General features: G+C 41.0%; 1 protein-coding gene across 2 annotated transcripts in view; it reads right to left on the bottom strand.

Moving 5' to 3' along the window:
• Positions 1-5,594: 5,594 nt before the first annotated feature.
• LOC107529881 (peroxiredoxin like 2C) overlaps positions 5,595-25,151 on the bottom strand; it is a 79,308-nt gene continuing 59,751 nt past the window's right edge. The window contains exons 2-6 of one of the 2 annotated variants that reach the window (XM_087822624.1): positions 13,074-13,209; positions 12,193-12,341; positions 11,926-12,031; positions 8,390-8,521; positions 5,595-5,904 (exon numbers count right to left, since the gene is read on the bottom strand). In XM_087822624.1, the coding sequence (XP_087678750.1) occupies positions 5,777-5,904; positions 8,390-8,521; positions 11,926-11,956 (291 nt within the window). In that variant the 5' untranslated portion in view covers positions 11,957-12,031; positions 12,193-12,341; positions 13,074-13,209 and the 3' untranslated portion in view covers positions 5,595-5,776. The remainder of the gene's footprint in view (positions 5,905-8,389; positions 8,522-11,925; positions 12,032-12,192; positions 12,342-13,073; positions 13,210-25,151) is intronic. The other variant, XM_087822625.1, reaches the window with a different exon arrangement.

Genomic DNA, 25,151 nt, shown 5'->3' with positions numbered 1-25,151 from the left:
TTAATTCCTGCAATCCATGAACACAATATATGCTTCCACTGATTTGTATCTTCCTCATTTTCTTTCTTCAATATCCTATAGTTTTCCGAGTACAGGTTTTTTACCTCCTTCTTTAAGTTTATTCCTAAGCACTTTATGGTTTTTTTGCAATAGTAAATGTTTGGTTTTTTTTTCTTAATTTCTCTTTCTGATAGTATGTTATTGGTGTATAAAAATGCCGCCGACTTCTGAATATTAATTATGTATACTGCTACTTTGCCACATTCATTTATTAGATCTAGTAGTGTTTTGGTGGATTCTTTAGGGTTTTCTAGGTACAATATTATGTCATGTGTGACTAATGACAGTTTTATTTCGTCCTTTCCCATTTTATGCCGTTTATTTCCACCTCTTGTCTAATTGCTGTGGCTAGGACTTACAGTACTATGTAGAATAAAAGTGGTGAAAGCAGACAACCCTGTCTTGTTCCTGATCTTAAGGGTAAGGCTTGTAGTTTTTCCTCATTGAGGATGATGTTGGCTGTAGGTGTGTCATATATGGCCTTTACTATCTTGAACTATGTTTCCTCTATTCCCACTTTGCTGAGAGTTTTTATCATAAATGGGTGCCAGATTTTATCAAATGCTTTTTCTTCATGTACAGATATGATCACGTGATTTTTGTCTTTCAATTTGTTTATGTGATGTATCACATTTATTGATTTGCGAATATTGTACCAGCCTTGCATCCCTGGACTAAATCCCTCTTGGTCATGTTGTATGATCTTTTTTAATATATTGCTGGATCCCATTTGCTAATATTTTGTTGAGAATTTTAGCATCTACATTCACCAGGTATATTAGCCTATGATTTACTTTCTTTGTCTTGTCTTTATCTGGTTTTAGAATTAGGATAATGCTGGCCTCATAGAAAGAGTTGGAAGTCTTCCCTCCTCTTGACTTTTGTGGACTAGTTTGAGGAAGATAGGGGTTAGGTTTTTTTTGAATGTTTGGTAAAATTTGCCTGTGAAACCATCAGGTCCAGGACTTTTGTTTGTTGGGAGTTTTTTGATCACTGCTTCAATTTTATTCGTTGTTATCAGTCTATTTGGGTTTTTCTGATTCTTCTGTATTCAGTTTTGGGAAAATGTATGCTACTAGGAATTTGTCGATTTTGCCCAGGTTGTCCAATTTGTTGGCATAGAGTTGCTCATAGTATTTTCTTATAATCCTTATATTTCTGTGGAGTGAGTTGTTACTTCTCTTTCATTCCTGATTTTATTTATTTGGTCCTCTCTCCTTTTTTCATCATGAGTCTGGTTAAAGTTTTATCAACCTTGTTTATCTTTCCAAAGGACCAACTCTTTGTTTCATTGATCTTTCGTATTTTTTTTAGACTGTCATTTATTTCCACTATGATTTTTATATTTCCTTCCTTCTACTTACTCTAGACTCTGTTTGTTGTTGTTCTCCTAGTTACTTTTGGTGTAGCATTAGATTATTTACTTGAGACTTTTCTTTCCTCTTGTGGTAGGCCTGTAATGCATGAACTTCCTCTCAGGACTGCTTTCTCTGTCTTGCATAGACTTTGGGTTGTGTGTTCATCTCCATCTGTCCCAGGGAATTTTCTATTTCTTCCTTGACCTTATTGGTAAGGCATTCATTGTTTAATAACATGCTATTTAGCCTCCATTTGTTTGAATGTTTTGGAGTTTTTTTAAATTATAATTGATTTCTAGTTTGATGCCATTGTGATCTGAGATGCTTGACATGATTTCAGTTTTCTTGAATTTGTAAGACTTATTTTGTGTCCTAACATGTGGTCTATCGTTGAGAATGTTCCATGTGCACTTGAAAAGAATGCATATTCTGCTGCTTTGGGATGACATGTTCTCTAAATATCAATTAAATCCATGTGTTCTTGTGTGTCATTTCAGGTTGCTCTTTCCTTGTTGATTTTTTTTTGTCTGGAAGATTTTTCCATTGTTGTCATTGGGATGTTAAAGTCCCCTACTATGACTGTATTGCTGTCGATCCCTCCCTTAAAGTCCACCAAGAGTTGTTGTTTTTTAATACATTTAGATACTCCTATATGGGGTTCATATATATTTTAAAGTGTTATATCTTGTTGGATTGATCCCTTCAATATTAGATAATGACTTTCTTTGATCCTGTGATGGTCTTTGTTTTAAAGTCTATTTTTGCAAATATAAGTAATACTACCCCAGATTGTTTTTTCATTTCCATTTGCATAGAATTTTTTTTTCCATACCTTTATTCTCACCCAGTTTGAATCTTCTGTTCTGAGGTGGGTCCCTTGTAGACAGCACATATATGGGTCATGTTTTCTCATTCATTCAGTTATCCTATGCCTTTCTATTAGAGCATTTAATCCATTTACACCTAGGGTTACTATTGATATGTACTTATTTTTTGCCATATGTACCTATGTTTCTCTCTCTTTCTGTTTCTTCTTATTAAAGCAGATCGCTGGATGGGGCTGAAGGTAGGCTGCGGGCTCGATCCCCAGTCAGGGGCATGCAGGAGGCAGCAGATCAATGACTCTCTCATCACTGATGTTTCTCTCTCTCCCTCTCCCTCTCCTTTCTCTGAAATCAATAAAGATATATTTAAAAAAAAAAAAAAAAAAAGAGTCTAGCCTATAATACCTTTTCTTACATTATCCTAGTCTGGTTAAATAACAAGTAAAATTAGCCTCATTTTCTATCCTCAGAAAGTTTGAAAGTATTTATTCCTTGGAAACTTGGTAGAATTCACTTGTAAAATTCTCTTGACCTGGTATTTACTTTGTGGGTGGAGAATGTGGATTATCAACTGGTGACTTAGTTTTTAAATGGTTCTAAGGCTATATAGTATTCTCTTTCTTGAGACTTTTGAAAAGTTACTTTTTAAATAAAATATATTTATTTTCTCTAAATTTGCAAGTTTATTCGAATTGTTATTCAGAATGTTATATTTTTTTCTGCTATGTCTGCAGTTTTGTCCCTTTTTATTTCTAATATTTGTGCCATATCTCCTTTTTCCTCAATTTTGCACAAGTTTGTCTACTTTGTTATCAGATTTTAACCTGTTGAACTCCATAATACTTTTTTGTTTTCTATTTAATCAATGCAACTCTTATTTTTCTCCTCTTTTCATTTTTATAAAGGTTACTTTGCTGCTTTTATAACTTCTTAAAGTTGAACACTTAGTCCATTCATTTTCACTCCTCCGTTCTTTTCCAGTATGAGTGTTTAGGGTATAAATTTACATTAGAGTATTATTTTTGAAGAATTTCACTAGTATTGTCTTCATCATTCAGTTCTAGTTGTTAACATCCATCACAATTTCTACTTTGTCTGATGAGTGTTAATGTTTTGTTTTTTAAATTTTAAAAAGTCAGATGTTTTTGCCTTTGAGAGAATGAATTTCCAAAGGTTTGCTTTGATTTTGTAAACCGGCTGAAAGAAATCTTTTTAAATTCCTGTGTTAGGAACGAGTTTACCTGATTTTCTGTTTGAAGCATCTGATATAAAACTGACATCCTCTAACTGTTCCCAGTGTTGTGCTAACAGAGCCAGTACATGAATAGCTACCACTCCACTTCTCAGGTGAGCACAAGAAAACTTGGAACTGAAAGTGAGTGAAAGTAACTTAGCAGAACGCTGCCCTAATGCGGAATCATTACTCACAGAGCGAGGTCAATGTACCTTCCGCAACCCCACGTCCTAATCATCACTGGGACACTCTTCTTAAATAACTGTGGACTGTGAAGCAGCTGATGTTGCTTCTTTACAGAGCTGTCCTCCAGTTTTCAGGTGGCCATTACTGTCACCCCCCCCCCCAGGCCAGTTTGGTTCAGTGGTTAGAGCCTCGGCCTGTGCACCAAGAGTCAGGTGTGGTTCCAGGCAAGGCGCCTGCTGTGGTTGCGGGGTCGGGGCCACGCGTGGGAGGCAACCAACCGACACGTCTCTCCCACGTCGATGTTTCTCTGTCTTCGCCCCCTTCTACTCTCTCTAAGAAATCACTGAAAAAATATCCTTGGGTGAGGATTAACAATAACAACGAGAAAAAGCATGCCCACCATATTTTAAATATGTGTCTTAAATATCTAAAATATATTTTTCTCCTCCCCCTCAAAAAAATCCTGAGGCATGGTTTCTGAGGTCTCCACTCGTATGTAGGAAGCTGAATTTAATGGCATGGCTTTTGCTATGAGTAATAACGAGCAGTGGACTACTCAGTAAGTATTCCAGGCCAGGGCTCACTGTGGACAAAATTAAATCCCTCTCTCGGAGCACACACAGTGAGTCTCATATGCATTCAAGACCAAACGGGGACGAACAGTGTACAACTTTAAAAAGAAACACAGAACAACATTTTTACAGAGAGAGTTCTCACACAAAACAAAAATACCCCATAAATCATAAAGGAAGATTTGACAATATTAAAATCAAAACCTGGCAAATACCAAAACATTACAACCAAAGTGAGAAGACAAGCTGTAGACTTGAGTGAAGATGTGTGCAAGGCAAGCAGCTGACACACGATTAGCATCCAGAATATATGCAGATTTACAAATCAGTAACTAAAAGGCAACCCAGTGGAAAATTGGCAACGGATGTGAATGGGTGATTCATAGTGAAATAACCTGAGTGTCCATAAACTTATGGACCAATGCTCACTCCCCCCACCGCCCCCCGGAAGTCCTACTGAAATGGACAGTGGATGAGCGGTGACAAGCTGCTTTGAACAGACTACGTGAAAGGTGTGGTTTGCCCATTTCCTCTGAGTAGAGCAATTAGGATAGAAATATGTGGCCTTGCAGCCTATATAATGGCACCTTTGTGGAGCTAGAGCTTGTTGGGTAGGAATATATTCTTCATGTGATTTTTAAGGACCTTTTCCTGGCCAAAAAAATTAATAATGCTCACTAGACAACAGTTGGGAGATATTGAAAAGTGTGAAAAAGAAAATAAATCCTACCACACAGAGATACCTACAAAGAAGGTTCCAGTATGTTGCCCTGGCGGGTGGTGCTCCGTGGTTAGGGTGTCAGCCTGAGCACCGGAGGGTGTCGGGTTTGATTCCCAGTCAAGGGCACGTACCTGGGGTGCAGGCTCGCTGCCTGGCCCTGGTCAGGGCACACGAGGGAGGCAACCAAATGATCTGTGTCTCTCTTCACATCGATGTTTCTCTCTCTCTCCCCCGCCCTCCCCCCGACTCTATCTAAAAAGGCCGTGGAAAATATCCTTAGGTGAGAATTAACAATAAGAATAGATTCTAAATAAGACTCTCGTGTGTTTATTTTTTGTCTTTTTTTCTAAGCATGTAAAAATATAAACACACATATAAAAACGTGATTATATTGTTTAATATAATAATCATAAATCAGAATTTAATATCTTTTTACTTTGTCCACTGGATAAAATGGTTTTGAGTTGCTTAACCTTCCCCTTATATGTTCATAAGAATTTAAGATTTTCATGGCCAAAAAAACCCTTTCATTGAATGGATATACCAGATATGAGATAAAGAATGGCATTTATAATGTTATGGCTTTTAAAGTTTTTTTTTTGTAAAACTAAAATTTTATTTTAATACTTTAAAAGCCATAACATTATAAACATACATCACATTTTTGACAGTTGATACTTCCCAGCATGCAATTCAGCTGGTGCATGTCTCGAAGTCCTCAGGACTCCTCAGCGTCTGACTTAGACACGCACAAGGACACTGCACTCTGACGTTTCACACCCTGTCTCGAGGGCCATCTGGAAGTGACAGAGTCTGTGCTGTCACACATGGATAATGGAAGGCCTGCCTGCGAAGTCCACCTGCTGAACTCCTACAAGCTGTAAAACAGAGTTGATGGGTTTCTGATCCAACCTATTCCTGTCCCGGTGTATGAAATGGATGTAGTGACCTAGAAGACAACAGGAATAAAAGGCAGAGGTTGGCATATGTTATCATCTATTAGGTTTATGGCTTACTAGAATCAAGGAAGCTCTTCAACCTATAATTAGTCCAAAGGGAAAAATTAATTACCCAGAGTACATTATATTGTATGTGTAAGGCCATAGTAATTTTTAATTAAGGTAATAAAGCATGACAAGGATATGGTTAAATAAGAGTGATACTTAATGTTTTATGCGATGCAAGGGGAAAGATTCTTAAATTATAACGTCTTAGGTTTTATTCAATGTAATTAAATAAAATGTCCTTTCAAACAGATAGGCAGAAAATGGAACTAACATAGATATCAAGCTGGAAAATCACATCTGTTTCTTAAATGTAATAATAGAATAAATCACTCGCTTAAAAAAATTCACTCCCAAATACGGATTTAATAGGCTGTCTGCACCCTGGCTGGTGTGGCTCAGTTGGTTCGGCATTGTCCATGCCCCAAAGGCTGCCCATATAATTCCCAGCCAGGGCACATGCCCGGGTTTCAGGCTCAATCCCCAGTAGGGGGCGTGCAGGAGGCAGCCATTGATGTTTCACTCTCAGATCAATGTTATTGATGTTGCTCTCTCCCCCTCTCCCTTTCTCGCTCTAAAAGTCAATAAGAAATCTTTTTTCTTTTCACTTTGCAAATACATTTGTATTATTTTAAGTTATTTTTTATTTATTAACAATTTTTAATGTTGACATTATTGCAGGTGTTCCCCTTACCCCTCCCTTTGTCCAACTCCACCCACCCTCAATAAAAAACTTTAAACAAAGGCTATCTGCATTATAGCTATAGACCATATAGGCTGAGTAAAGAAGGACATTAAGACAATGAGGATACATTTACATGCCCACAATCCTTTTATCTTCTCAAACAGAAACAAGTCATAATCTGTTTACTTGGATTCTTGGGCTCAAGATCAGAATTTTAACTTAAAACATTAAATTATGGAAACATTGTTAGAGGCATGTTTTCTGCATTGTATTTATCTGCTCTCTACAGTCAACACTATAGGTTTAATATCATAAACTGGCTTATTATCAAATAATACAAATCAGGCAAAATGAAATACTAGGTTAACCATGATATAGGTTTGTATAAATAAGTACACCTAGCTTTTTCCTTAGAGGAGCTACATCTTTTCCAGTAGGCAGTATCGAAATCTCCTTATTTCGTATGTCCCCAGCTTGGGACGCAAATGCCACTCTCCCTGGGCGCTTCCTCCTTGCTCAGCTGAGGGAGAGGCCCGGTGATGGCTAGACGTGGGGAGGAGGGACTGGAAGAACGCCGAGCGGCTCGGAGGGTGGAAAGGAGCCAGCGAGAAGTGCGGCTCCATGTAACTCTGGGCCAAGGCACAGTGCTCGTCTCCACACCACACGGCTGCTTGGGGCCTCTCGAACGTGTAAATTCATGAGAGGGAAAGGGAGGTTAATAACAGGCGTTAGCCAGCTGCAGTGTCCCAGATGCAAAAGCCCAAAAGTCAGACGCTTGGTCAAAATCCTCTTTCTAAATTCCTTTTTGCTATCTGGAATTTATTAAAGTAATGTAAATTTTATAACTCTTGGAAGCTACACTAACGTGGACAATTTTAAAGGGGAAGAAAAACGAAGAAAAACCGTTTACAACGTAGTGATGTGTTTTTTGGCACTGTCGTGTATGGCTGTTTGTCCCTGACTGCAGGGCTTGAACATGGTAGAGATTCAACACTCAACCGTTTAGCTGCGTGGAGCCGAAGGAATTTCAGGTGCTCCGAACTGAAACCGGCCAATAAAGCTAGTTAAAGCATGTGGCTTTTAGTAATTGTTGCTGAATGAGCTGTCCCTGGGCCGACTTGCTTTCTGACACTGAGCAAGTGTCCTAGTTTTGTTAGATACAAATAACTAGATTGACTCATCTACTGACCCCCAAAAAGTGCTTGATGGCTTTCTCCTATTTGGGAATGTTCACCACCACTGAACTTTTTAAAAAAAGTCTTCACCCAAGGATATGTTTTTATTGATTAGAGAGAGAGAGGGTGGGGGAGAGAGAGAGGGAGGGAGAGAAACATTGTTGTGAGAAACTCAGTCGCCTCCCATGCACGCCCAGACCAGGGATCGAACCCGAAACCTGGGTATGTGGTTTGACCGGGAATCTAACAGCAACCCTTTGGTGCACAGGCCGATGCTCCAACCAGCTGAGCCCCCTCACCAGGGCTTCCAGTGAACTTTTTCAAGTGTTCCAGCCATATACAGTTCACCAAAGCACCTCTGACTTTCCGATCCAAACACCTGGGCATAAATGATGGGCACATTACATCCAAAAGGCAGACGTCAAAATACACACAAGCTTTGAAAACAAAAGGTGCCCCTAAGGAAGCACAGCATCCTGATGGTACAGTGTCAAGCTGCCCTTTTTCACCGGTTCTTTACTCTATGAGGAAAGCAGGTGGCCTCGGGACGGCCTGGGCCCTGACGCTTACCTGGCCCTAAGATGAGGGTGCCGCCCTGCTGACCTGGATCTCCTTGAAAGTCAAAAGGAGGGCCCGTCACTGCCCGCCACAGGCTCCAAATGCTTCCTGAGAGTGTATTTGACTTTATATGGGGGCTCGGTCCTGAAATATTAGAAAGTGTTTTAGATGTTATCATTTTATATTCGATTAGATATTAAAAAGACAATGTTAGTACTTCTCTTTCTTGTGTGTCATCTTAACTTTTGACTTGTCTTTCTTCCCTGCCCAGAATGGTTTCTCAGCCTTTCACTGCTGATGTTTTAGACGAGATAATTCTTTGTCCTGTGCAGTGTAGGGTGTTTAGCAGCATCCTTGCCCTCTGCGCCCACTAGATGCCATAGCAAGCACCAAATTGTGGCAACTAAAAATGTCTCTAGACAAAGTCAAATGTCCCTTGGGGGGCTAAATTGTCCCTGGTTAAGGATTTTTTTTTGTTTTGTTTATTTATTGATTGATTTTAGAGAGAGAGGGAGGAAGAGAAACATCGGTTTGTTGTTCTACTTATATATGCCTTCATTGGTTGATTCTCTTTTTTTAATTCCATTTTTTAAGATTTTTTATTGATTTTTAGAGAGAGAGGAAGAGAGAGAAACATTGTGAGAGTAAACCATTGATTGGCATGCCCTGTATGGGGAATCAAGCCAGCACCCCGGGCATGTGCCTTGACTGGGAATTGAACACACAACCCTTTGGTGCACAAGACAATGCCCTACCAACGAAGCCACACCACCCAGGGCCATTGGTTGATTTTCGTATGTGCTCTGACCAGAGATGGAACATGCAACTTGGCTTATCAGGATGATCATCTAACCAACTGAGCAACCGGCCTAACTGGCCAGGGCGATGACTTCTGCTTTAATGGAAAATGTGATGACAGACCTAGGTCACTTTCTGCCACAGAAAACTATCCGCTATAGACTTCTCAAACTGGCAGTGCTTTCCTTTTTAATTCCCCATTTATACATTGTTTAGTGTCTAACCTATAAATAGGTAGCTACCCTCCTTTCCAAGAGACATTGTGGCACAGACTGTTATGTGCTGGTCAAAACCTCTTTCTTCTTTCTGGGCCCACAGCTAACTGCATCCCCAGTCTTCCTGGCAGTTTGCTGTGCCATGTCACTGTTCCAGCCAGCGAGGGAAGGGGTGTGTGCCGCTTCCCCAGCCCCAACAACGTGCCACAAGTGACTCCATGTTCTTTCTACACTCTGGGAAGCCTTGGGCTGAAGATGGCAGAGCCACAAGATGGCCCTTCCATATCGTGTCCCCGAATGGCTGCTTGGAGGCAGGGCACCCGAACAGATGCACCCCTTTTGAAAAGTAAAAGAAAGAACCTTCGAGCATGTTATGCTCTTAGCCTTCGGGGCTTAGCTGTAGCCACTGCAGCTGCCTGACCACCTTCCCTGGGCTCAGTGTGTCCATTTCCTTTCTCACTCTGGCTGATATTTCACTTCCACCCCCTTGGCCTGAAGAAACCCAGTCACTTTATCCTTGTAACTTATTTCTCTCCTCTCTCTGTCTTTTATGACTTACTTTTAACTTCTTATTTCGATGATTTGCTGCCTCAGAGCTGCCTGTTGCTGAGACTCTGTTACAGCACAGGAAATCTGTCACGCAAAGGGTGAGGTCCACAGCTGGTGCTGTTGAAGTTTCCTCCACTAAGGAGAGAAAGAGCGAACTCTGTGTTTATGCTGGCTCCCCAATACTGTTAGTAAAGTTTAAGTGGCTTTCTTTAAAAACCCCAGTAAATGGATCATGTCAACTCTATCTCATAACTAGCTCCGCAATCCATCACCTCCTATCCATCCACCTCTAGAACTTCAGGCCCTGTCATTTCTCTCCAGCCTATTGCCACAACCTTGTCACAAATATCACTGGCTCTGTTGGTGGGTTCCAATTCCTCCTCCACCCAGGATACGTGACTGTCATAACTTGTCCACTTCTGATACTTGTAAGGCCCCCTCACTGCCCCCAGAACAAATCCAAACTCCTTGGCATGTCACCCCATGCTCGGCATGAATTGGCCACAACCTGTCCCTTGGCTCACCAATTCCCAAACTGGCTCTTAGACTCTGGCCAGATGCAGGGACCTGTACTTCTCCAAGAATCAAGTTTTTTCAAAAGTCTATATGATTTTTCATGTGCTTTCTGTCAGCAGCACCCTTCTCCAGCCTCATATCACTCAGCTAACTCCTTTAAGAGTGAGCTTCGACAACGCCTCCTCTGAGAAGCCTTCCCAGGTACTCTCTCCCCTTGTATTTCTGGCACAGGTATTCCTAGAACATGCTTTCCTCTATTACAGATCTTTAAACTGGAATGTAATTAGCTGCTTGCTTCTGTCCCTCAGAGCAGATCATGAGTTTCGGGATGGCAGGGTCTGTGTTCTTCATTTATCACCATCCTCCTGGAGCATCCAGCACAGTGGTTGCCATGAACCAGAGCTCAGTAACATTTGCTGAGAATGAATGTTTTAAGTTCGCGTTGAGTTCTCTTACTTGGCATTTCAGAAGCCAAGTTCCTTCCTAAAACACATTAACAGTTCACCTAAAGCTTAGTAAATCTATTGATTACAAAGAAAGTGCTAAGGGCAGGGAATGTGGACCACACGAAGGTAGACAGAATATCAAACTCTTCAACTAACCACTCTCCCAGCCACTTTACACGTAACAGCTAAGTTTATAATGAAGTACAAAGAGCTGTTAAAATACAGTGAGGGAAGCAATTGCTTCTGCTTGAAGAGCTATTAAGAGCTCCTTTGAGTTGAGCTTCAAATGAAAAGTACGATTTCATCAATTAAAGAACAGAGTATTCCAAGTCATGAAGATGAGGTATAAAAATATATTAGCTGTGCAATTATTTTTCTTTTAATCACAGAAGTAAAATGTACTCATTTAAAAACATAAAAACCATTTCTCTCACTTCCATTCCTTGGGGTTAGCACTGCAATGTCTTTTAAAACCCTTTTCATGCTCAGCTGGTGTGGCTCAGTGGTTGAGCATCGACCTATGATGCAGAAAGTCGAGGTTCAATTCCCGGTCAGGGCACATACCTGGGTTGTGGGCTCAGTCCCCAGAGGGGCCGTGCAGGAGGCAGCCGATCAATGACTCTCTCATCATTGATGTTTCTCTCTCTCCCCCCTCCGTTCCTCTCTCTGAAGTCAATAAAGATATATTTTAAAAACAAACAAACCTTTTTCATGACACACAGACACAGACACACAATCACAATACAGAGCTTTGTTTATGGAATGGTTTTTGCTTTTACAAAACTGGACTCATACTGAAAACACTGCCCTGCAACCTGCTTTTTACTTCACTTAGTACTTGACAGCTCTCCACGTCATCACACCCCAGAAACGAATCTTGGAGCCTCTGGTGTATCTGGACCACTTAGTAGAATCATGAAGAACAGTCTGACTCATGAACTTACCATGTGTTCCTCTATGTGTATAGATTCAACTGTAAAAATACATCACCAGTGTTTTCTACTGGAGACATGTCATGTGTTACCTGAAGAGGTAACTTCTTCACCTCTTTTCATTCCCAATCTTCTATAAATTTCTCTCTCAGGATCAACATCGATTTCATGGCAATACCCAGTCAGTCTGCAGAAAGGCTACAAAAAGAGAATATTTGGGATTTTTATAAGAAGAAATGAGAGAAAAGTAATTGTAGTCTAACTGAATTTCAGTAGATAAAACCTACACTCAGTGGTTCAAACCATGTGACTTTATGTGTTAGTGAAACTGGGTAGTTCTCAGTTGGTTGTGCATTTACCTCAATGTGACGGGGGGATGACTGTCCGATCACTATGAGGGTGACATCTGCCTCCTTTAGGAGAAAACACAGGAACACGCTATTAGCAATCGTGTTTCTACAGCTCCCCTCCAGCTCTTCCCTTCCGTTCTGATGCCGCGTGTGGGCTCCTAGAGGAATGGAGCAGAGCGCACAGGGTGAGCCCAAGAAAGGATGTGTGGCGAAGGTCTAATGACGCCGATCTTTCGCTAAGCAAGGACTTTAACATAATAGAGTCAGTAATTCTCTACACCCCCCAAAGTGTACTTTAAAAAAGAATAAAGCTATTAAACGTAGCGTTAGTTAACCAGTTTATTTCTCCCAGCCCAGGCGGTAAGGTCTGCTGAGCACAGCTGAGTTTCACAAGGCTGCCCAGTGCCTTCTCGGAAGCTGCCGGGCCAGGCCTGTGTGGCCTGCAGCGCGACACTGCATCTGGCTGTCCCAGGGGCGGGAATGCGCACCGGTGCACACACGGGCTTCACCTTGGACATGTATTAGCATTTTCCTACAATAAGCAGCTATTTGGAGTGCTTTTATTACACATACAAAGGAAAGAAATGTCACTAATCGCCAGCATTTGGGTTTTGGTTATTACCAGTCAACATCTGTGAAGAGGCAGGTCACTGGGTAAGTGAAAATCATTACTCTGCTTAGTATGTTTTTATGCAGAAACAGATCCCTGAAGTGTCTCTCCCCTTTTAGGAGGTGCTGGAGAGACCGGGGGGGGGGGGGGGGGGAAGGTGAGAATCTGGGTTTAAGGCCGATCCACACCCGACCCCCACAGCACTGCTTATAGACGTCAGGCGGCTTTCACAAGGTCCCCTGGGGCAGGGCACGCGGCTGTTCCCTCTCAGGAAACTTACCTGTAAGAAACTCTTGGGGATTTTCACTAGATCTTCTACATTTTCAACGTCACAATACAGAAGCACAACATCTTATAGGCATGTTCAGGTACTGGAGACAACATATTCCATACTTTGGTATGATCCTTAGACCTCTCTGTGATGTAACAGGAAAAGCCTCAGATTTTGAATGGACAGAAAAACAACAGGCATTTAACCTCTTGAAAGAATACAGTAGTCATTTAAAAAAACTAAATTGCCCAAGGCCTGGAGATCAATCAAGAATAGATTTAGTCTATTCTAATGACTTCAGATCATGGGCTCTATAGACAAGAAGTCCTCAAGATAAATTATTTAAAACAGTGCGGTCTGGACCAGACGCCTTCTGTATGCCCCCTCCAGGTATACAAATTTAGAAAAAAATAGTTTGGCTACTATTTGAAGCCTAAAAGATAACAGAACCATTAACTGACAATTTGCCAGTTGTATTAAGGTCAGCTATTCTGGCCCTGGCTTCATCAAAGCCTAGTCCTGAAGAAGTAGCAGGAACATGTCTGAACCAGAGGTCCTTACATGGAAGTGGTACAAAGAATCGAGATACCACAGCCAAGGGACAGCCCAGCTTCCTCAGAGAGGAACTACACCACCAAGCAGAGAGAGATAGGCTTGCCGGAAATATTTCCGAGGGAGAAGCACATCCGAACCCAAAAGGGAAAGGGGGCCCCTCCTGGTCTAATGCTCTGCCCAGTCCCTGGTTCACAGATGGGTCCTCACACACTGTTAAGTGGACAGACTCCGTGGACAGCAGCGGCCTTCAGGCCCAGGGAGAGTCAGAACCCCCGATGCACTGGTAAGCCTAACAACGTGCAGCGTGCAGGCCTCATCGCAACAGTATTGGCAGTAAGGCATTCATTGGCAGAAAGTCAAAAGCAAAAGTGTCTTTTTACTAACTCTTGGGTGGTGGCAAATGGAATTAGCAATCTGGTCACAGAAATGGGACAAGACTAATTTTCAGATAAACGGCAAAAATGTATGGTGACATGAATATTGGCAAGAGCTGGCAAAAGCAAAATATAAAACCCATATGTCCATGGCCCACGTATTGGCACATCAGAAAGATTCTGAAGCTGAAACTATATTTAATACGTAGCAGATAAGTCACCAAGAGGCGAGATAAAACCAGAAGGGAGTAAAAAGGAAAAAGTTAAGACGAATATACCTGAAAGGAACAGGCCTAAAAGACAAACTAAAATACTGCAAAATTACAGGATTGTGTACTGTATCCTCTAGTAAGAGGACGGACTATGGAGAGCCTAGTGGAGATGCCATAAGAAAGTCACACACAGCGTTAGGATACCCAGGGACACATCTCTGTACACATGGTACACAAGAAGAAATCTCCAAATGTCTTGGCACAGGGTAAGAAAGGCCATACAAGAACGTGAGAAATGCAAAATTTTTAGTGAGCAATTTGGACACTTAAGGCGGGATATATTTAATTTTGTCCTGTAGATTGACTTCATAGGACCAATGGGCAGGATTTCAACAGAAACACGCATGCACAATGGTAGATATACACACAGGAATAGGTATGGCTCTGGGCATGAATGCACATGCCAGAACAACCGTAAGAGCGTTAGCAGGATGGTGCAGCCACTATGGGGCCCCATGAATAATAGAGAGTGATCAAGGCTCCCATTTCACAACAGCTAGAATAAAAAACTTGACAGAACAATTAGACATACAGTGGAATTTTCATTTACCCTACAACCCCACCTCAGCAGGTAATATTGAAAGATTTAATGGATTGCTAAAAAAGGAATCAAAGTTAATTGGCTCAGCCAAAGGCTGGCAAGAGATATTAGATTGGGCTCTATTCTACTTAAAGAGAAAGGCCAGGGAGAGAAACACCACACAGATATTTAGGACAAAATCCTAGTCTTCTAAGGTCACCACAAAAGCTCATATGGGCTCTCTGTCCCAGCAGGAAACAATAGCCAATGGAGAGGGAAACACCTATTGGACAAGAGGAGGAAAGGGAGACTTACAGCACATAAGATTGAACACCTCTCGCCCCCAAGAGGGGTGAGGTATTTTCCTGGCTAGGAGTTTATGTGGTAGTGGTGACACTATCATTAGGAATAGCAGGTTTTATGTTAGGAAACGCTGATCAGGCTTATAGAAATGGGATAAGAGGAGTATTTTTCATAGCCTTAACAACCCCTATGAAAGGGGTTCCAAATTTAGAATTACACATTTCACATGTGTTTGATAAAGACACCAAGGTGTCCGATAACATCAAAATAGAACAAAGATATAACATCAAAGGACAAACCTATATTTATACATATAAATCATAACAACATGTCCTATACACATAGAGGTTTGAATCTTGCTTTTTGTGAAAAAATAAATTCAGGTGTTTTCTTTCAATTTAACTATATGGCAGCAGCCATGCAAGACAAACCAGCCACATGGTGGCTAACGCTGAGCCCCAGAATCTCTGATTTAGAACAGGTTGACACAGGATTCCAACCTTATTCATTTGACGTGATTCAGCCTTTTGCAGAACAGTTTACAAAAGACACATGGTTGCACACAAACCACTTGTAGAAAATAGTATTTATACTGAATTACTGATATTTATTAAACCTGTGACATTCCCAAGTTGTTACATTGGAGGACAACAGCCCTGGACCATGTATAATTCAGAGGATGCTTTAATAGCACCCACTGCCTAAAAACAGAACAGTGGGAACCAGCATGGGCCAGAGGTCTGTTGAGACTCAAACCAATACTTACACAACAATTAAACTTACAATCTCGCAGGCGACATCCAGTAAGAATATTGTGTAAACCTAAAATTATAAAATATCACATACCATTCACTAAACAACAGTTCACACCTAGTTACTTCCTGCCAGATTGTGCCACAATTGACAAAGACAAATACAGTACTCCTGTAGCACTATCCATGCCTCTAAATACTAAATATAAACAAAGACTATTATTGCAATTAGGAATTGGATTACTAGCTACAGGATTGTTAACCAATTTGTTATGGTCAGGAGTACAAGAAGGAGAAATAGCATACATTAGAACTCAACCTTTTTGATCAACAAAAATCTAACCTACATTTTAAAGATATCCAAAATAAAATTGGAAATGTACTACCTCCACTCTCAGACATTAGACATATTATGGAACAGTATCAAGATTATTTTAAAGTTCTAAATTCAACCGTCCAAGGCATAACAGAAAGACAAGATATTTTAGAGACAAATCTCTTAGTACTGAGAGCAGAAGTAAAAAAAAACAGATTCACAATAGCATGTAACCAAATCTCCAATAAATAACAGGTCTTGGCAGCAGTTATTTCAAGATGCTTGTTTTCAGAAAAAGCCCAACATTATTAGCATTCTCTTCAAAAAGACACATCATACTAGATGATTTTGAACAATCTTCATGCACCAATGAAAGTTTATGTGAATTACAGTTACTCTCCAAAGAAGACCAAGAATCTTTGATAGCTTACCCCAGTTATCCCAACCCCAGTTTACATACGAGTATGTTTGATAATATGTACTATTAAATTCTTACGCTTAGGGAACTGTGGTTCAAGGAAATCTACCAAATAGTCTGTTATATAACATTTTGTTTGTTTGCATTTGTGTGTTGACTCTGGGAGGTTTTTGCCCAAACATTGTACATGCAAAGGGACATAGGGAACCCGGCCATAAATTTAATTCTTAGTAGGGGCGTAAGCATGTTACCCACATGATGAGAATGACTCAGAGTGTGTGGATCCTCTCGACGCTGTGTCCAGATGAGACCACGCTTTGGCTCAACACTGTAACGTAGGGAGCAAACACACCGTAACAGTCAACCGACAGGCTGCCGCTCAACCACATAGGTGAGGCAATTTTTTAAAATATATCTTTATTGATTTCAGGGAAAAGGAGGGAGAGAGAGATAGAAATATCAATGATGAGAGAGTCATTGATCGGCTGCCTCCTGCACACTCCCGACCAGGGGTCCAGCCTCCAACCGGGGCATGTGCCCTGACTGGGAATTGAACCGCGATCTCCTGGATCCTAGGAGATCTGCTTAGCCACGCTCGGCTGGGCTATATGAGGGGGTTTTATTTTCCTATGGGCACCTAGAAAAACATGGAAAAACATGGAAAATTTGGGAAGGAACTAAAGTCCTACCACTTGCTGGAGATAATTGGTATATAATGCCCCTGGAATTCCATATCTAGCCCTAAGCATTAGTCAGTCTCATTATATCATTCTATTGGGGAAAAGCCCTGTCTCACCTGGAACATTAGCTATTGTGTATGCTTATAAATGGTGTGATGTTGTAATTTTTGAATACCTTATTGAACTTAAATATATTATGTACAAATACTATGAAACCTTTCATTCAAAAGAATGTACTATGGGTTGGTGGTACCCCTTGTATTTTGAAAAGAGTGTGATACATAATTTTTCTGTTTACCATAATGAAAAAATGGTTATTTTGAAATGATATTTCAGAATGATTCCCTTATTGTAAACACCTCGGGAATCAGGGGGTGGAAGGCGGAGAGCAGAGTTAGCATAACTAACTCCAACCTGAGTTTGAACTTTATCATCTGAACCCATATGAGTTTGGGCCAACAGCCAAGTCCTGCTCTGCCAGCCAAACAGAGGCAACCCAAAGGTGCAAGTGATAATGAAGACCGAGCACCTTCAGGGACATTGCCAGATATTTTGATTTGGACTTCAGGGCTTGATCTCAAAGACCACAAGCTAATCTAACAAGTACAGATGAAGAGAGACACCTCTATGAGAAGACAAAAGTGAGACTAAGAACAGTGACACTTGCTATTAGTCCTCCTGCAAGTGGGCTGCGCTGTCAGCTCCAGTGTCTGGCGTGGTGGCTGTTGATTCTGCTGAGGGCGGCCTTGCTACCTCGAGCTCGTTCAGCAGTCTTCCTTGCAAGACATGGACCCTGGACACCAAGGCTTCTATGACTCCGAGTGACCAGTAACCGCCAGTCTACGAATAGCCAGGACCAAAGGACATTTGAAACTCCTGGACTTTCGGTTCATTAACCCCCAGTCCTTGTGCGTGATGTGTTTGCAGTTTGGATTAAACCTGCAAGTAATAAAAGCTAAGTTGACAGCATAGTCACCCATATTGGCTCACTGTTGCTGCTTGGTGCTGGGAACCGAGAGAGCCAAGTGACCACCTAGGGTCCCAGCCTTGATCAGGTATCCCTGATATTATCTGGGGGTCAGGACATCCAGTGACTTATAGGAAAGACTATACTCACAGCCAGAGTGCTCGTGACACAGGGTTGACTCCCCAGGTATGCAGTGGAAAGGGTGGCTGAGGAGGTGAGATGCTGTTTCCACTGCTTGGGTGCAGCCCTTTAAACTTTGTGTTTTTTAAACTGGGGGTGTGGTTGAGGCCAAGGCACCTTCTCTCTCTGGCTGGTTGTTCCCTGGCCATCGTGTCCTTCCCTCAGGCCCGCCTTCCAGATGCTTTGGAGTCATGAGCATGGAGGCACAGGGACCCATCTGGTAGCCGAGCTGATCCAAGGTGAGTGTGGAGAGTACAGGGGCAGCCTGTCCTGTTGCCCCCAGGGACACCCGTATTTAGGGGGCATAAGGCAGTACCCAGAGTCGGAGGAGGCCGTGATTTCTTTTTTTTTTTTTTATCCTTACCTGAGGATATTTTTTCCATTGCTTTTCAGAGAGAGTGGAAGGGAGAGAGAAAGAGAGAGAGAGAGATTGGAGAGAGAGAGAGATTGGAGAGAGAGAGAGATTGGAGAGAGAGAGAGACTGGTTGCCTCCTGCACTCGCCCAGACCGGGGCTGGGGATGGAGCCTGCAACTGAGGTACGTGTCCTTGACCAGGAATTGAACCCACCACCTACTGGTGTACGGGGCAGTGCTCCAACTAACTGAGCCACACTGCCCAGGGCCAAAGAAATTTCCTGAGAGACAGACAGACAGACAGAAACAACAACACACAGTCCTTACGGATGCTTCCTAAGCCGTGAGGGCTTTCTTACCTTAACATCTCTGTGCTTGTCACATATTTTTTTTATTTATCCACTTTTAATAAACTGAAATGTTTGCTTCCTTCCCTATGTTTACTGTGCCGCTGTACTATCCTTTGCCGCATTACAAATTATCCCAACACTTAGTGACTTAAAGCAATAATCAACATTCTCTGAGAGTTTCTGTGGGGAAGGTATCCAGAAGTAGTAGCTCAGGTAGGTCTGCTTCTGGATCCCAGTGGGCTGCAGTCATATGAGGGCTTGACTGGGGCCGAAGGCTCCACTGCTAAGATGGCCCCTTCTCATGCCTGCAAGTTATTGGTGGTGGTTGGCACGAGACCATCAGGTCCTCGCCATGTGATCTGGCCGAGTCCCCTCACAGAGTGATAGCTTGGTTTACCTGGGGCTGGAGTGAGGAGTCCAAGAGAAAGCAAGGCAGAAGCCACAGTGCCTTTTATGATCTAGCCTCAGAAGTCACACTTTGCCATTAGTGCAACATCAATTGCTTATACAGGGCCACCCTGTTCACTGTGGGCCACATGAGGGTGGAAACCCCGGGAGATGGGCATTGTTGGGGCTGTCTTGGAAGCTGGCTACCAAGCTGTTTAATTTCTCTGTTCATCGTTTGTTGCCTCCTGTTTTTGGACAGCAGTGTGGAGTTAGAGTGGCCATTCTATATACATAGCTTCTCACGGAAATATACCAAAGGGCTTTGAGAAGCCACTTAGCTTCCAGATTGCCAGGAACACAGTGACGGCTCCTAAAATTGCATTGATTTAGAGTTTACTGATTTGAGAATTTGTGTTCATGGAGCCATTTATAGGATTTTTCTTTAGTAACAAATTTAGAATAATTTCATTTGGGGAGACCTTTTGACTAGGAAAATGAATGGGTGTAAAATTTAAAATTATAGATTGTTGTCCTGGCCAGTGTGGCTCAGTTGGTTGAGTGTCATCCCGTACACTGAAAGGTTGCCAGTTCGATTTTTGGTCAGAGCACATGCCTGGATTCAGGGTTCCATCCCCAGCAGGGGATGTGCAGGAGGCAGCTGGTCAATGTTGCACTCTCACATCTATGTCTCTCTTTCTCTCTTCCTCTTCCTTCTTCTCTCTAAAAATCAATAAAAAATTTTAATGAAATAAAATTATAGATTGTTAACAAATATTCCTTTGGTGGCTGTGTCTTAGTCCTTCGGGGCCACTGTAACAAAATACCAGAGACTGAGAGGCTTTAAACAACAGAAATGTATTTCGCACAGTTCTGGAGGCTGGGAGTCTGAGATCAGCTGCGGGGATCGCTCTGGAGCCCCCCTTATAAGGCACTAACCCAGCATGAGGGCGGCTTCCCAAAGGCCCCATTCGCTGACACCATCACCATCACCGTGGACCCTAGAGTTTCAACAGGAATTTGGGGCGGGGTGGGCGGGACACAGGCATTCAGACCACAGCATTGTGTGAAGAGACTTGCTTTGAGGGCACAGTCCTTCAGCGCATCTCCTTTCCCCAACATCGCCTCTCCTGCACCCCGCTGCCCGGCCCCCAGTCGAGTGTCGTCTGTTTGTTTTTTCTTCTTTCTCATTCTTATTTATTTTCTTCGGTTGTATTTGCCCCAACTGGATTTAAAAACCATATTTTTTACAGTTTATCACTAGGAATTAGGATTTGTTTTTCATAGGAAAAAATGTTATATTCTTGTGTTCTTCGAGTTGAACTTGTGTCCCAAGGCTAACCTGCAATTATTTAATGCATTTTTTGTTTTGAAAGTAAGAAGGAAATAATGCCCTTGTAATTTTAGTAATTAACAAAACCAAGGACGTGCAATCTTGACCAGGAGGAATGATCATTAATCTGGTGCTTAAGAAAAAACTTATATAATTTGAGAGAAAGTCTTATTAGAAATTTAGGAAAAATCTGAAAGTGATCTGTGGATTTCATTTAACAAATTTACGTAAATTATACACACACACAGATACATACATATATATACCTAGACACAAATGAATCAAACCCTCTTCTCACCTTCATTGGCCTATAGGTATTCTCTTATTTGTTTTGTTGTTGTGTTTTTTATTTTAGGGATGGTTTACTTGGAAGGGGTCTGCTAGGAAGTCCCAAAATAGAATGAAGAAAAGGCTGACATTATCTAGGAAGCCTTAGATGAGAAAGGAAGCATGTTGGAGACTAGCAGAAAATGAGGAAATCGGGGAGGGGGCTGGATGAAAAAAGGTTTTAATTTTTAAAAAATATATATATCTTTATTGATTTCAGAGAGAGGAAGGGAGAGGGAGAGAGAGAGAGAAACATCAATGATGAGTCATTGATCAGCTGCCTCCTGCACGCCCCCTACTGGGGATCGAGCTCCTTGTACCCTGACAGGGAATCAAACTGCAATCTCCTGGATCCGAGGTAGATGCTCAACCACTGAGCCACGCCAGCCAGGCAGTTTTAAACAATTTTTATTAAAAGAATTGTTACACTGTTTTTCTAAATAGTAATAAAATAGAAAGCCAATTGATAGGTTGATGCTTAAAAGATGGAAGTGTGGAGTAAGTAATGTATAGACAAGTATAATATGTTGAGTGAGATTAGATCTTGTGGTTCATTCATGGTAAATTATAGTCTTCTATGAGTCAGTAATAGTATACTTGAAAATTGGTTGACACTAGATAGCAAAGCAATTCTTGGAATTGAGTTCTTTGTAATACCTCCTGTGTGCTCAAATGCTGCTGCAGACAAAGGTTAGACATCCTGTATAGTTAATTATAGTTTTATATTCTTTTAGAGTAAATAGGATGAAATCATATTGAGAAACAGGCTAGACATTGGGGAAATTTCCCATTTAAGAGTCTTAAAACTGAAAGTTGATAAAAAGCCCTCTGGAAGGTAAGTCAGCTGTTTCAGGGGACTCTCTAAGTTTCAAAGATCCTTGCTGAGTGTCAGATTTTTAGAACTTCTCTTAATCCAATGATATATTTATATCAGTTTTTTATCAGTTATTTAAATTTTTCCTTTATGTTGACTTAAGTTCAGTGAATTAAACAGTGAATCAGAGTCCACATGTAGTGTACCCACCAAGAGTTACAGCGAAGCGTAAGATATGGGTCCCCACCTCAGACGCTCACCATTTGCTTGAGCAGACAGCTCATGTATAATAAGTAGTGGAGATAAAGCTTTTATAACTTTTTCAGCGACTTCTTTACTACTCAGAAGTTAAAGTGTATTATATGAGGCTAAAGTAAGCTCTAGAATCGAATCTAGTATTGGTGATACGTGTGCCGAATCCGGTGCCCCAGCCTCCTCCCCCTCCATGAACTGAGAACGCCCGCCTGCAGGCAGGCTCTGAGTTAGGGGGGACTTGTGCCTTCAGATAGAGGGGGTCAGGAAGCCCCGGCAAACGTAATGGGGCGCGGGGTGACTTCTTCAGAGGGGGGCCGGGGAAATGCTCAGCTCTGAGTCTGCAGAGCAGGGGGAGAATGACGCTGGCTCAGCACCTCTGCAAGAGTAAACGAGAGGACAGTGCAACCGCATCTCTAAACCATTGAGAGAGAAGGGCTGCGGACCAGGAGCTGCACAGACCTGCAGACCCGGTCAGAAAGGCAGGGCAGGAGGCAAGAAAGTTTGGGAAATGCGAGGAATACCGGCTGCAGACCTCGGCTGCTACAGAACCTCCTTGAAGCATTCTAGCAGGTCCAAGTCGACGCAAACGTACTTCTGAAGGTAAAGGGAGCAAGTGCCCTTTTGGAGGAAATCTGTGCAGGATTACGAGTAGTTACACGTAAGCGGGCGGAGGTCGTCAGTCCTTGTTCTGCTCTTGTGTCCCTTCCCTCTCATCCCTGTCCCAGTCGGTCCCCAACCCCGTGTCCCTCACACTCCCTGTCATTTCGGGATTTTTAGGAAGGAGGTGAGGTAAGAGCATGTGCTCAGTCTAACACCCTGATTTAGAAAACCTGTTATTTATTTATTTACTTATTGAAATCACTGGGTAGGTTTTTATAGACACACTGACCTTCAGCAACCACCACCCTGATCAGTCAACAGCCATCAGCATGGAGGGATGACCCTCCACATCTGACGTCTCAGAAGTGGTTAGCATTTTTAGCAATAAAGCATTTTCTTATTAAGTAAGTTCTGTACATTTTTAGACATATGCTATTGAACACTTTATAGACTAAAGTATAGTATATACGTATCTTTTATATGTACTGGGAAACCAAAAATTTTGTGTGACTGGCCCCATTGTGATGCTCGCTTTGTTGTGGTGCTCTGGAATTGAGCCCACAGTGTCTGAGGTGCACCTGTATCGTCGAGGATGTTTTCATACATATTCACGAGGGATGATATGATGTCTTTATTTGCCATTGATATTAAGGTAACACTGTCCTAATAGAATGAGTGGGATGTGTTTTCTCCACCTATATTTTCTGAGATCGTAAAGCACTGGGGTTACTTCTTTCTTTAAAATTCAATGGAATTCACCAGTTGTCATTAGAGCTAGACTTTTCATTCCTGAAAGGGTTGTAATTACTAATTTAATTTTCTTACTTTTATAGATTTATTGAGATTTTCTGTATCTTTTTGAGTCAGCTTTGGAAACTTGGACCTCAGAATTTGTCTTTATCTTATAAATTGTCTAGTTTGTGACATAGTTATTCATAATATTCTATTATAATTATTTAATTTGTATGTTTGGTAATGATGACCCTTATTTCTGTTTTTAGTAAATTCAATCATCTTTCTGTGTTAGGAACTCTATAGCAAAATGATTCTCAATTTTGTTAATTTTTCTGTTCTGTATTTCATGGACATCTGCCCTAACATTTATTATTTTCTTTCTTTTGCTTGTTTTAGGTTTAGATTACTTTTTTTTTTTTTTTTTTAGTTTCTTAAGGTAGAAGCTTGTGTTATTGATTTGACTTCTCTTCCACAATAGGTGTTTAACACAATAAATTTATTTATCAACACTGTTCTAGGCACATCCCATACATTTGATATTCTAGTTTTTTAAATTTTTATTCACTTCAAAGTAGTTTCTAATTATTTTTCTGATTTAGTCTTTGACTTGGGTGTTATTCAGATGTGTGTCATTTGATTTCCACATATTTGTTAATATCCCAGATGTATTCTGTTTTTGATATCTCATATTACATTGTGGTTGGGGAGCATATTTTATATTATTTAATTCCTGTTAAATTTATTGATATTTATTTAATGGCTGACTTCACTGTTTATACTGCAAAATGTTCCATGTGCCACTGTGGGGAAAATGTGTACTTTTTTAGTTATTGAATGGAGTTTTTTATATATGTCACTTAAGTTGATTTGGTTGACAGCATTGTTCAAGTGTTCTATAACCTTGCTGATTTTCTTTCTTTTTTTCTATCAATTATGTACAGTAGGGACTTGAAGTCTCTAAGTATTATTGTTGAAATGTCTCTTCCCCCTTTCAAATTCTGTCAGATTTTGCTTCATGTATTTTGCAGCTCCTTTATTATGTTTGTATGCATTTACAGTTTTTATATTTTCTGATGTATTAATATTTTATCACTTAGATATGTCCTTTTTCTCTCATAATATTTCTTGTTTTAAAATCTACATTATCCAGTATTAATATAACCTCTCCAGTAGTCTTTTGGTTACTATTTGCATGATAACTACTTTCCATCTTTCTACTTTTAACTTATATGTATCTCTGAATCTAAGGTGTGTCTTTTGTAGAATGCATATAGTTGGATCTTGCTACAGTATCCATTCTGTCAATCTCTGCCTTTTAATTGGGTTATTTAGACCATTCACATTTAGCGAAGTTATTAATAAGGTCAGAGTTATATTTGCCATTTTGCCTTTTGTTCTATGTCTTCAGTATTTTTGTTTCTTTGTTCTTCCTTTAATACCTTTTGTATTAAATAAATCTTTTAGTATGTCATTTAATTTCTCTATTGATTTTTTATACTATATATATATTTTTAAATATATCTTTATTGATTTCAGAGAGAGGAAAGGAGGGGAAGAGAGAGAGATAAAAACATCAATGATGAGAGAGTCATTGATCG

The sequence above is a fragment of the Miniopterus natalensis genome, chromosome 12, assembly GCF_054644295.1.
Source record: "Miniopterus natalensis isolate mMinNat1 chromosome 12, mMinNat1.hap1, whole genome shotgun sequence".
Lineage (NCBI taxonomy): Eukaryota > Metazoa > Chordata > Mammalia > Chiroptera > Miniopteridae > Miniopterus > Miniopterus natalensis.
The sequence above is the reverse complement of the archived record's forward strand: the minus strand, read 5'-3'. Positions and strand labels throughout refer to the sequence as shown.